The 12,051-nt window shown below is 59.6% G+C and overlaps 1 protein-coding gene across 14 annotated transcripts in view; it reads right to left on the minus strand.

Annotated features, from left to right (window-relative positions):
- Positions 1-12,051, minus strand: part of LOC122364688 (solute carrier family 12 member 4-like) — a 109,302-nt gene that overhangs the window by 79,390 nt on the left and 17,861 nt on the right. For 4 of the 14 annotated variants that reach the window (XM_043335302.1, XM_043335300.1, XM_043335305.1 and 1 more), the window contains exon 1: positions 7,026-7,273. The exons of 8 other annotated variants lie outside the window; for them this stretch is intronic. In XM_043335302.1, coding sequence (XP_043191237.1) covers positions 7,026-7,236 — 211 coding nt within the window. In that variant the 5' untranslated portion in view covers positions 7,237-7,273. Of the gene's footprint in view, positions 1-7,025; positions 7,662-12,051 lie in introns of those variants that run through there. 2 more of the 14 variants (XM_043335306.1, XM_043335299.1) reach the window with 2 other exon arrangements.

Raw genomic sequence — 12,051 nt, forward strand, 5'->3', positions numbered from 1 at the left:
TGCGTGGTAGACAAATTGGAGTTCTAGCACCATCAGAATTCGGTGACCGCGGCGAGCGGCCAGCGGCTCCGGTCCTTGTCTGTCGTCTCGGACTGAACCTGTCACCGAGGGAGGGACGGAAGCCGCTCTGTAGTATAGTAACGCCCACAAAGGAGCAGAGAGGCAGTCCTACTGTCAGCCGACACGACAGTTCTGCCGAAGCTGACACGACGCCCAGCCGCCGACCGGTCGACAGCTGAACAGCGCGTTCAGCGAGTTAGCCGACAGCTGAGCCGACGGTTCGGCGAGTGCAGCCGACAGCTGACAGTTCAGCCGGCAGACTGCGGCTGACAGAGTGACAGTCAGCTGAGCTCAGCCGTCAGCTGACAGTGTGACAATCAGCTGAGCTCAGCCGGCTGCTGATCTTATCAGCGGCCGCACGCCCGTGCGCTATTGGAGGCGCCTCGCAAGTTCAGCTTGGACGCAAAAATATACCTATTAGCTTGAGATCAGTTCCTGAAACAGAAAAAAAATGGAAGCTTAAAAATGCTATCCCTTAATTACTTTGTAAAAAACACGAAGCAGCAACGTGTACCTATAAACAATATAATGTTTAAAATTCCCTTTAAAAAGTATATTTTTCACTAGTATTATTTTCATTTCATCTTCAAATGTTTCACGCATTAGTTTCGAAAGCATATTCGAATGTTAACTGTTTGTTATTTATGACTTTCAGGGGAATGGTAAGAACGGTGCTAAGATAAAATGTTCACTACCAACAGCGATGAGTAAAGAAAAGCGGGCAATGAGGTACCATGAAAAATACAGTCGGCTCTTTCCGGGACGATGATTGGGCCCGGCAAAATGAAATGTCTTCCTAATTCGTGACTGCCAGCATTGTGTGGCAAAAATAAAAAGAGCAAGTGAAAACATTTATCTTTGGAAAGGCTGGGTATCTCATGCGAAAATTAATAATTTAATTAATCGACCATTGTTTACCAGACGCCCATTACGTAGCTGACGATCTATGGTTATTGATGAAGAAATGACCCCGAAAAAGCTCGATAGACTTCTCAAGTTGCTGGGGCAAACTTTAGTGCATCATGACCGAATAGTTAGTTGGACAGGCACCCCACCGACTGCATAGGAATCCCGCCTCGGCGCACAAGCCGACAGTTTTCACTGGAACGTCTCCAACGGACAACGGAGCGGGCGTTTCCGCTTCTTCAAACCTGACAAAAGTAATCGAGCTCTTTTATGTGGCCGCTTATTTGTTAAGGCTCGTGTTTTGTGGTTAGGTTCGCGACAGTGCATTCAGTCAAAAACTCTTTCAGTAATAAAGGAACACCAGTCCCAGTAGCAATGAATAGTTAATAGAACCATTAACAACTAGCTTAATCGTGATACACATATCTTCCACTCGGAGCCACGAAGAATCCTCTATATCGTTTCAGGTTTGATGAAGCAATGATCTAGGGAGCCGAGGATAGTAACTATCCTCGGCTGCTCTCTCCGACTTATTAGGCCGTTATTCTGCTATGAAAACCCGGAACAAATGGAGCAAATCAAATGGGACAATGGTCTTAACACATCTATTGGAAGATTTCAACACAACCGAACAGCTTGGCTCCCGTGGTGGCTATCCTAGTCTCTGCCACAGACAGTTCGGCGGCCGGTGGCCACAGCTGGCGACCGAAACTCGCCGTGCCGAGCGGGGCTTCCTCGGCCCCGTCCCGTCCTGATCCCTCCCTCTTCCCCGCCCTACCAGACCGGACGGCCCGACACTACCTCACCGGACGCTCCTCCCTCCTCCCGACACTACCTCACTGGAAGCTCCTCCTCCCTACACTACTTCAATGGACGGCCCGACACTACCTCACTGGACGGCCCGACACTACCTCAGTGGACGCTCCTCCCTCCTCCCGACACTACCTCACCGGACGCTCCTCCCTCCTCCCGACACTACCTCACTGGACGCTCCTCCCTCCTCCCGACACTACCTCAGCGGACGCTTCTCCCGGACCTCCCCGGCCCTGTCCACCGCTCTCCCATGATGTCGGTAGACGTTGATTGGGGCTGACGGCGCGGCCGGCCGCCGGCGGGGGCGGGGGCGGGGGCGGTGTCGACGCCGAGACATCAGAGGCTCGGCGTAGGAAGGCCTTCATTACCATTGGACGCCGTATTTTGGCGTCAGCTGCCGATGGGAGCTCGGACACCGCGTCAGCAGTGGGAACTTTGCTACCGCACCGGTCAGAGTTTTGATGCAGCCCCGGCAGTCGGTAGAGAGTCGAGAGCGGCACAGGCCCGGCCTGTGCCCGGCCTCAAACACCGACCGAGTGTTCCCATTCCAGGGGGCGTCCCCCGGTCCGGGCGAGGAGTGGCAGCTCCTGACGCGGCGCGCTAAGTGAGTTGGTTTGCGGCGAGTCGCGCTGATCGGCGGTGACGCGCCGGCCCGTCTCACCGGCCGTGTCCGCGCGACTCCGACGGGCCGGCCGTCCCCGAGCAGGTAATAGACCGTGAACGCCGCTCTGATGACCAGACGGGCAGACCAGCGCCGAAACGCACAGCGCCTGCAGAGAGCCGCGCACGTGCCGCTACCGGAGAAACAGCGAGCGAGCCACTGATGGTAAGTCCCTGTCGAATCCACACTGATCAAACCAGACCAGTCGTGTCGTTTGGGTACTGTCCGACAATTATCAGATAGGAGACGACGTAAGGTCGGATGGATCGATAACATCCACATGGATGATCTGCGAGCGGACAGAAGGATGCCGTCAGACGCTTAGACACTCACGTCCGCACGGATCATCACCGTTGGATGGCGAGATATACACTGTCAGACCCCCGCCGCTCAGTCAGTCAGAGACGGGGGGGGGGGGTATCGGACCACGGCCGGCGCGCCTACAGATGCGTCACTATACCGCTGACAAACGAGGCCGGTGGCGCGGAGTGGCGCCCGGGGCAGCATCGCTCAGCCGGCCGGCGCTCTGCGGCCAGCGGCCGGGGGCGTCAGCGATACCCCTGTCCGGAGTACATGGGCGCCGGCGTGGGAGCCGCCGGCTGTCAGTGAGTGCCGACTGAGTCCCAACACCGCGGCCGGTGTCAGCGCGGCGCACAGCCCGGCGGCCTGTCTGAGGGCCCCACACCACTGCACCGGCCGGGTGTCAGCGCAGCGCGCACAGCCCACCGGCCGGGTGTCAGCGCGGCGCACGGTCCGCCGGCTACTCGGGAAACCGCACCAGTGAGATCGATGGAGCCAACAGAGCGGCGGCGGCGCGGGCGGCGCGCTGTCAGATATCCGGGCGGCCTCACCTTGTGGGCCCGCGCCCGGTGTCGACCTCTGCGGGAGCCGTCACCGCGGCAGAGTCCGCACTCAGTGCCAGGGGACCGTGGGACTGTCCAGTTGTAACCTGTCCCTTACAAGTCGCACTCGAGTAATGAACAGATATTTTTCATTCGATACTGTTTGTTGTTGCTTTGAAGTGCGATTTATGATGTAGTGATACATGCACCTAAAAAAGGAGGCAAGAGGGAACAAAGAAGAGCAAGCCACTCTAACCCTCCACAATCAGCCGAGACCTTCGGTGTTATCATTTCCGTCCTTATGAAATGACTCCTTTTATGTTACAAGTCCGCTTGTAAGATAAGTTGCGTGTATGCGTGCAAACAACCATTCTCGTTCCTAGCCTGGAACACCTTTCAACAGTCCTTCCGCACCACCCGTCCATTTTCAGCACTTTTAATCAGTCCGAGACCCGAGGCCCAGCGGCCGAGCCCGATATTAACCAGCCGCTACTCCTTAGATCTTCTCAAACCGCAATCAGCGCGGAGTCGCTCCTTCGAACCCGGCCAACAGCGCCAGCCTCCGGCGTCCGACTGCGTATCGACTTCACATCCGGACGGCGCGGAAACTCGGACAGCCGGCCCGCCCGACACCCACCCACACGCAGCGGCCGGCGGCCGCGGCTCAGCACGCAGCCCCACTGCCCGGCGAAAATTACACGGATACGAAGGTGCCGTGACGACAGCTGACGGGCACGGTCGGACTCACTGGCCGCACCACCACACCGGAGGGCCAGGAGGCCACCTGTGGCACCTACGGCGGTCCCGGACGGACCAAGCGCGGCCGCACGGCCCGTACAGCCGGACAATATCCGCACAGCCGGACACGGCCCGCATCACCCTTTAACCCGACTAATCCTTTTCATCTGAGAGAATACAAATACCTACGAGACGGATCATTCTTTTAAAACAGAGCCAGAGCCTCCTTCAACCACTGCCGCAGCCGGGGCGGGTAATAAATATCAGCAGGATGCTCGGCAGTTTACCTCAAACATCCCACCACGCACGTATTTCGCGAGGCTCGGCAAAACAAGTGGTCATCCCACCAGTTGTCCGGCCGCCGCGGAGTCGGAGTCGGAGTCGGAGTCGGAGTCGGAGTGGCACTGCCCTCGCTCGGTTCCTCCGCCTCTCGGTCCGGTCCGTGCCGATCGTTAACTGGCCGGCCGGCAGAGCGGCCGTCCGTCAGCTCGTTAGAGAGCGAACAGACTGGAGACGTCAGCGAAACGGCCCGGCGAGGAGGGACGCGCCGCTCACCCGGCCGCCCGGCCGCCGAGAGCCGAGTCGGCAGCTGACGTCGCCGACCAAAACAAAAGGAACAGCCGATAGCCGGCTTCACTGAGCACGGCACTCGTTCGGTCTGAGGCCAAGAAAATCGCAGATTTGGGGCGATTGGAATCAACGCGAATGAATATGACTAGCTAAAGGGTCGCAGTTCACCAGCAGTACGCCATGCAGGGCCGCCGAGACGAAGTCGATAGTCATGACATGCGACTGTGAGTTTGTAGCTCAGCACTGGTTTCCGCCCTAACACTCGGTGAGAAGAAGCTTTGACTTATCCGACAATTAACAGTCCGATTCGAGTCGCTTCATCGGTCGCTATTTACTCCCACTGCTAACGCGAATAGCCGCTGGTCAGTGGCAGTACAACATAAAATCCGCACATCCGTGGTAGAAATGGACAGCTACATGAATGTATAAAAACAAAGAATGTCTGATGAGATATTGGAGATAATATAAAACAGCACAGAGGTAGGTACCACACGATTTTGGGGGAAAAGTGATAACCTTTGTGATATTTTGTCTCTAAATAAAGTACGGGCTTGCGTTATCCTGTTTCCCGAAGTTGAATGATATCATTTTGTTTACGACTAAACATACTTGCGAAAATGTTGCTTATAACAGAGCCTAGTGAACAATATCTTCGCCCAGCCAATTATCTATCTCTGTCGCAGCCGCTTTCTTTGTGCCATTCCCAGTACGAGAAATTCTGATTTGTCATCGCGACAGTGACGTCAATGCGAGCGACAGTGATTTGTGGAAGCACCAGGACACACATCAATACGAGGCAGCCAGCCGCCGACCGACACAACTCGAACGAAAGGGGCAAGGACAGCCGGTCGCTGCCATGAGCGCCACCGGACGCGCTTTCAGTCACAAATACGTCATAACCATGGCAAAATGGAAGCCTAACACAAAACACCGACTAACTGCAGCCCCCACACTACGATCGTTTCTCTTCTGACGCCTTTCTCTTCTGTATGATGGAAAGGGGATACTGGACGCCACTGGACGGCGCCGGTCCCACTTTTGGCCATGCCACAATCACACACGAGCCGGCAGCCGACGGGCCGTCAGTACAGAGGACCACAGGCGACCGGGAGCTCCGACCGGCTGCTGAAAGACTGAGGCGGCCATCGGGACGCCTCGGACCGCCTCCAGACTGCCGGCTCGGCAGCGGGCTCCGCTGAACCCAGTGGTCGCCGGGGACCCGTGTGCCAGCCGCGGGCAGCGGTGCGTCCATAAGGAGCAGGTGCCGGACAGCCAAATACCCCCAATTCGGCGGCAGGCGGTGCGGTCGGTACCGGTCTGGTGTCCAGATCAGGCGGAACCTCCGGCCGTACCTGTCTACAGGTGCGGTTCGGTCCCGCAGCGGCCGTTCGGACCGGCAGCCCGCCGCCCGCCGCAAGTGACCGGCCCAGCCCGGTCCCACCGGTAGCCCTTGTGGGCGGCGGCGGCCGTTCAGACCGGCCCCGCCGGCAGCCCCTGTGGGTGCCGGCCCAGCCCCGCCGGCAGTCCCGGCCTGAGGCGGCCCCTCGGCCCGGCCCCGCCGGCAGCCCCTGTGGGTGGCGGCAGCCCCTCGGACCGGCCCGGCCCCGCCGGCAGTCCCGGCTTGAGGCGGCCCCTCGAACCGGCCGGCCCGGTCCCGCCGGAAGTCCCGGCCGGCGGCGGCACCGACACCCATTCGGTCCGGTCGGCCGGCCGGCGGCACACCAGCCCACAATCAATAGCACGCCTGCAAGGGCGCTTACCGCTTACGTCACCCCGAAACAGCGGCCGCCGACCCGGTCGGGCGCTGCAGTATAGCCCGCTGCCGCCGCCCCACACGGCGTATCGGGTAACGCAGCTCCACGAAGGCACACGTACCGACTCAGTAACTTACCAACCATGAAATGCACGAGACCACGCGAACAAAAATGCAACCTAATGTCTAATGTAACGGCAAAAATACTCAGTAAGTGGATTTGTCAGGAAACTTATCAGACCAGAGAGGAAGACTCGCAAAGTCTCATAAGAAATGCTCTAAATATCATCATGTGTCGCGTACGACATGGTAGGAACAGGCGGTCACAGGAGCAGCCCGTGTCACCAAATCGCGAAAGAGAGCAGTTCGGCGCCCCGTATTACCCAGTCGCGGGATAAAACAGTGGAGGGTTCAGCGCCCTATACCCCGGGGTCGCGGGAGGGACCGGTGGGGGGTTCAGCGCCCTGTGCCCCGGGGCCGCGGGACGGACCAGTGAGGGTTCAGCGCCCCGAGTCTCCGGGTCGCCGCTGGGAGGTCGGTGAGCCACCCTGCCGGAGGGCGCGGGCCGAGATCGGCCGCCAGCATCGATCAGCCGTCCGCGGGGACCGCCGCCGGCCGGCTCCTGACTCACACGGGACGTTCCAGAAGCCCGGGTCCGCCGCCCCCGCCGGCCCCCACCTACCCTTCTTGGAGCTGCGGATGCTGCCTTTGGCACTTCTGAAGCTCTTGGAGCTGCCGGTGCGCCGGTGCTCGTCCACCACGGCCACGGTGGCGCTGGCGGCCGGCTCGCCGGCGCCGGGCGCCCCGTTCACGGGCGGCGCCGGCGGCACGGGCGCCTCCGGGTCGGCGGCCGGCTCCAGCAGCTGGTCCGAGCTGTCCGAGGTGTGCGCCATCGCTGCCACCGCCGCACACACGCCACACACACGTCCGCCGCCGCCGCGCGCTGGCGCGTCGCTGCGCCCGCGTCGGCGCCGACGACGGGTGCCGCCGCCACCGACGGTGCCACCGGCGGCGGCCGGATCCAGCCGGCTGGTCCCCGGCAGGTGGCGCCCGTTCCGACCCGTCCGCCAGCCGAGCAAGACGTAAATCGGCGGCGACGGCGGCGCGGCCGCCGCCACCCACCGCGCGCCAGGCGGCGACCGACCGTCACCTTCGCAGAGCCGTCAGCGCCAGTGGCAGATGACCGGCGACGGGGCGCTCCGTCGATCGTTCGCAGAAAGGAGCGGCGATCGAGGTCCGGGTCAGCACACAGAAATATCGCCAGCGCTCGGCCTCCCGGAGAGCGCACGGCGCAGGTCAGAGCCGCGCCCGAAACCCCGCAGGCCCAACGCACAGAGTGGCCGGCGCAGCCGTCGGACGGCACAAGGCGACTAGCCACGTGAATTACCCCAGCGACGTAAACTACCCCAGTGACGTCTTACATACACGTCCTGTGTATCACCCCAGTCACATGCATTACCTCAGCCACTTGTATCACCCCAGCGCCAAAATCCCTCTCCACTGCAACCAAACGGAGAGTAGGACGTAAGCAGGAGACACATCTCCTCCTGCCCTGGTAAAAATCTGCATGGCAGCGAGGCGAACTTCGGCGCTTTTTTTGCGCAGGGGCTCGAAAGAAGAGGACCTTGCAGGAAAAGGTCGAGCCAGCCAGTTGCCAGAAAGGACAATTTCCTCATATCCATGGGTGTGCCCACATAGCTTGAGAGCAGCGAACACATATTTTATGAGTGGTACATGTATTAGTTCCCAGAGAATAATCGTTTCGAAACAGAAAGGCATAGACTCGCTTTCAAGACATCCCGAATGCACGACCTATTCAAACCCCCCCCCCCCCCCGAGATAAGGCGCACCGAACGGCTAACGTCTGCGACTACTGCCAAACTGACCGGGCAGTGGTTACGACTGCGGCACAACACTCAAGGCTCCAGCCCCAGCCTCCAAACTGGAGCCCGTCGGTTGCCATCAGTTCCCGAGGCTAGCTTCGCTCTATCGGCTAGCCCTCTGTGATTGCCGCCAAGATGGCGTCCCCGACATGCTCTTCGGCGTCGTAACTGACCACCTTCAGCTGACCCGTCAGGTGTTCATTGTCAGACACGATCTCTTCGAGCTCCTCCATCAACTCCCTCATCTGTTGCCGGCAGTCGGCAGCGCTGAGGCCGGCTGGACCGTGATGACGCAGCTTCTGGAGGGTCTCAAGGGCTCCCACCTTGTCCAGCGCCACATCCATCTTGGTCTTCTCGTCGCTCGACTTCACTTCATGCACCTTGAAGCCTCCGTAGCTGCGCTCGTTGCCACCCACTCTTTTCTTGAAGGGCTTCAGTGTTGCAGTGATCTTGCCAACACCTCTCAGTCTGTCCCATTGCTCGGGGTAACTGCCATCCTTGGGTGCAAGCACCACTACTGCTTCAGAGTATAATTTCTCCAGCTCTTCCTCTGGAAAGCCCGCAGGGTTTTCACGTTTGAATTTCTCCAAACGTTTCCGGATGCCATGCTCGCCTTCCATGAGCCTGAGGTAGCCAAAATAATGGGCGTAGGCGCTACCCTTACCGATCTGGCACAGCTGGCAGTTTTCGACGTGCTCATTGGGCGGCCCGAGCCTGGTGAGCAGGGCCGGGGCGATGGCCACGAGCAGCGTCAGCGTGCCCAGCCACTCCCAGGGCACCTCCCTGGTCTGGGTGAGCAGTAGCAGCGCGGCCATGGTAGACGACACGGCCAGCAGTAGCGACTTTTGAGTGACGCAGTCATAGAGGAGCGGTCGGCTGCCGGCCAGCCGGCGGTACACCAGGAGACCGTGGAGGATGGTGGCGGACGCACCGGCAGCCACCGACAGGCAGGCCAGCACCAGAAACTTCAGCAGCAGCTGGCGCAGTAGGGCCAGGGGAATAGTCACGAGCGGCGTCAGCGTTCCCAGCCACTCCCAGGGCACCTCCCTGGTCTGGGTGAGCAGCAGCAGCGCGGCCACGATAGACGACACGAGCAGGAGTACCGACTTCTTAGTAACATAATCGGCGCGCGGTCGGCTGCTGCCGGCCAGGTGGTGGCGCACGTACACCAGGAGACCGTTCAGGATGGTGGCGGCGGCGCCGGCGGCCACCGATAGGCAGGCCAGCAGTAGAAACTTCACCAGCAACGCGCTCCACGGCCACATCTTCCGTCCGGGTTTGGCGGTGCACTGAGGCCTCCGTGGCCACGTCTGGCGCCCCGGCCCACAGAGGGAATCCCCGTGCAGTCCCGGCCCGGCCCAGCGGCGATGAGCGCGGTCGACTGGTTGGTGACGTGGCCACTGGCCAGCTGCCAAGGGCTGTTTGCATAAACATCAACATCCGAGGCCACAGAGCAGAGTGTGGTGCCGGCTCATTCCTACAACGTGCCACCTGCACTACTTGCCCGCACATCAGGCCGGACAAAACGCTGGCACGTTTGAACTGTTTCGCTGTTTCCTCCCCTACATATATGTTGTAGTTGCTTGTTTGCAAGCGACAACGAAAGTCCTAGATGGACGCAAAAAGGTTGTCCCGCGACCCGCATAATAGCAAAAGCAAAGCTGTTTGTCAAAAAATCATCACCAGCGGCACGGCCACGGCTGTGACTTTGTTCCCACTTTTTAACTACAAGGATGTGGACTGTGTTAAGTGGCCGCGTGAAGCTAGTCCACGCCTTCTTTGATGCAATGAGGATCTTGCTTCATACGGAATGCAAGACCTCACCGCACACAAACGGTAAGCACGTAGAATGAATGATAGGTACGCGGGACAAGACGCACCATCGAAAAGAGAGAAACATAAAAGACGCCTCTTTTGGACAAACTAAGCACATTCAAACACCGAATTACAAGTTAACATGACACACTGAACCGGAAAATGCCACCCGTTATCCCTGTTGATGCCTCTGAGGTCATCTCAGGTCACGAATGTTTGTAACAGTTTTTCCCTATAAACTCTTGATAGAGGCATGCTAGAGCAATGAAAACGCCTTAGATGTGTTTGGCTCGACGATCGGATCGACTTATACGCAACACGACTTTTTCCGGTCAGGTCTTGACCTTGACCTGAGGTCAAATTTTCTGAAATTATAGTTCATTCAATGCATATTGACGAGAGAAGCACGAGCTCCTAAAAGTAAGCCTGTGCAAGTTTTGAGCCGAAAGTTATTGTAGAAAAATTGTTCCCGCAAAAATCCTCTATTTTTGGCAGCTTTTGCCCCCCGCAGACCAAACCATTGGCCTTAGGTCAAATCTGAAAGAATTACACAGACAGAGCCTTAAAAGAGCTATCGAATGCGCTTTTCCGCGGCGCTGTAGCTCGATCAGCTCCTGAGCAATGCTCCGGTTTGTCGAAAGTTATCAATTTGCATCACTAGAAGATGCCAATTGCTCACGCCTAGCTTTTCTGTCCCCAGACCGCTCCCTGGCAGAAACCCACCGGGTGAACTGCCAGAGCCGCCTCCCGTCTCCTTAGGAGTGACACAGCGCACAGGCGACTCCTCCCTCCTGAGAAACGACAGAGCCTAGAGGTCACTTCTTCTTTCTGAGGGAGGGAGGGAGGGAGGGAGGAGTAAGGATACGTTCTTGAGGAGTATTCGCTCCTGAGGACCGAGGATTCGGCACAGAGGCGCCCCCCCCCCGCGCGCCGGAGCCCACAGCACGGAGCCGCTCCCCGTCAGGCCGAATTCCGTGGCCCGGCGCGGCGGCTCTGCGGGCCTCCGTGGCCGGCGCTGTGCGGCCACCGGCGGCACCCGGTGGTATCGATTTTAGCCGGCGGTTCCACACGGGAGATAGGAGCGGCGGCGGCGGCGGCGCCGCTGAATGGTGACCCGGGTCTGGCAGCGGCAGATCAGGGCTGCGATCGCCGGCCGGCCGGCGGGCACGGCACCGCCCCGGGCGCCGTCCGGAGAGCGGGAGCTCCGGCCCGCTCCTCGACAGGCCACTCCACGGTCAGTGGCGCTCTCAGCAGACATGGGAGCGCCGACGGACCGCCGGGGTCACGGTCAGCGCCGACGGACCGCCCGGGTCACGGTCAGCGCCCACTGACCGCCCGGGTCACGGTCAGCGCCCACTGACCGCCGGGGTCACGATCAGCGCCCACTGACCGCCCAGGTCACGGTCAGCGCCGACTGATCGCCGGGGTCACGGTCAGCGCCGACTGACCGCCCGGCTCACGGTCAGCGCCCACTGACCGCCCGGGTCACGGTCAGCGCCCACTGACCGCCCGGGTCACGGTCAGCGCCCACGGACCGCCGGGTCACGGTCAGCGCCCACTGACCGCCGGTGTCACGGTCAGCCCGCATCGCCGGCTGGGGATAGGTGGGCTGCGATGAGGCCACCCAAATAAATTGGTCGGTCAGCAGAGCTGGCAGCTCAGAACCCATGTTCGCTGGACGGTGACACGCCGATAGCAGGTCAGTTCCCCGGCGGCCAGCAGCCCTGGGAGGGAATCAGCTCACTGCGACATAACAGGAGTCAGATCCCGTAATCTGCACCAGGGCGCACCAGGCGTTGGCACCACGATACGCCAGAGTCAGAACCAGGACACAGCTCGAACCTGATTGCAGTCAACCCGAATTATATTACATGGTATTTAAGTACATACAAGCACATCATCGATGGCAGAGACGAGCCCGATGAGAAATTAATCCACGGTAGGCATTGCGTGGATCGAACCTCGCTTTGAGAAGAGGATCAAGGAAGAAAATGTCTCCTGAAATAAGTC

This window comes from Amphibalanus amphitrite, unplaced genomic scaffold (genome assembly GCF_019059575.1).
Source record: "Amphibalanus amphitrite isolate SeventyFive unplaced genomic scaffold, NRLGWU_Aamphi_draft 000691F_arrow, whole genome shotgun sequence".
In the NCBI taxonomy this organism is placed as follows: domain Eukaryota; kingdom Metazoa; phylum Arthropoda; class Thecostraca; order Balanomorpha; family Balanidae; genus Amphibalanus; species Amphibalanus amphitrite.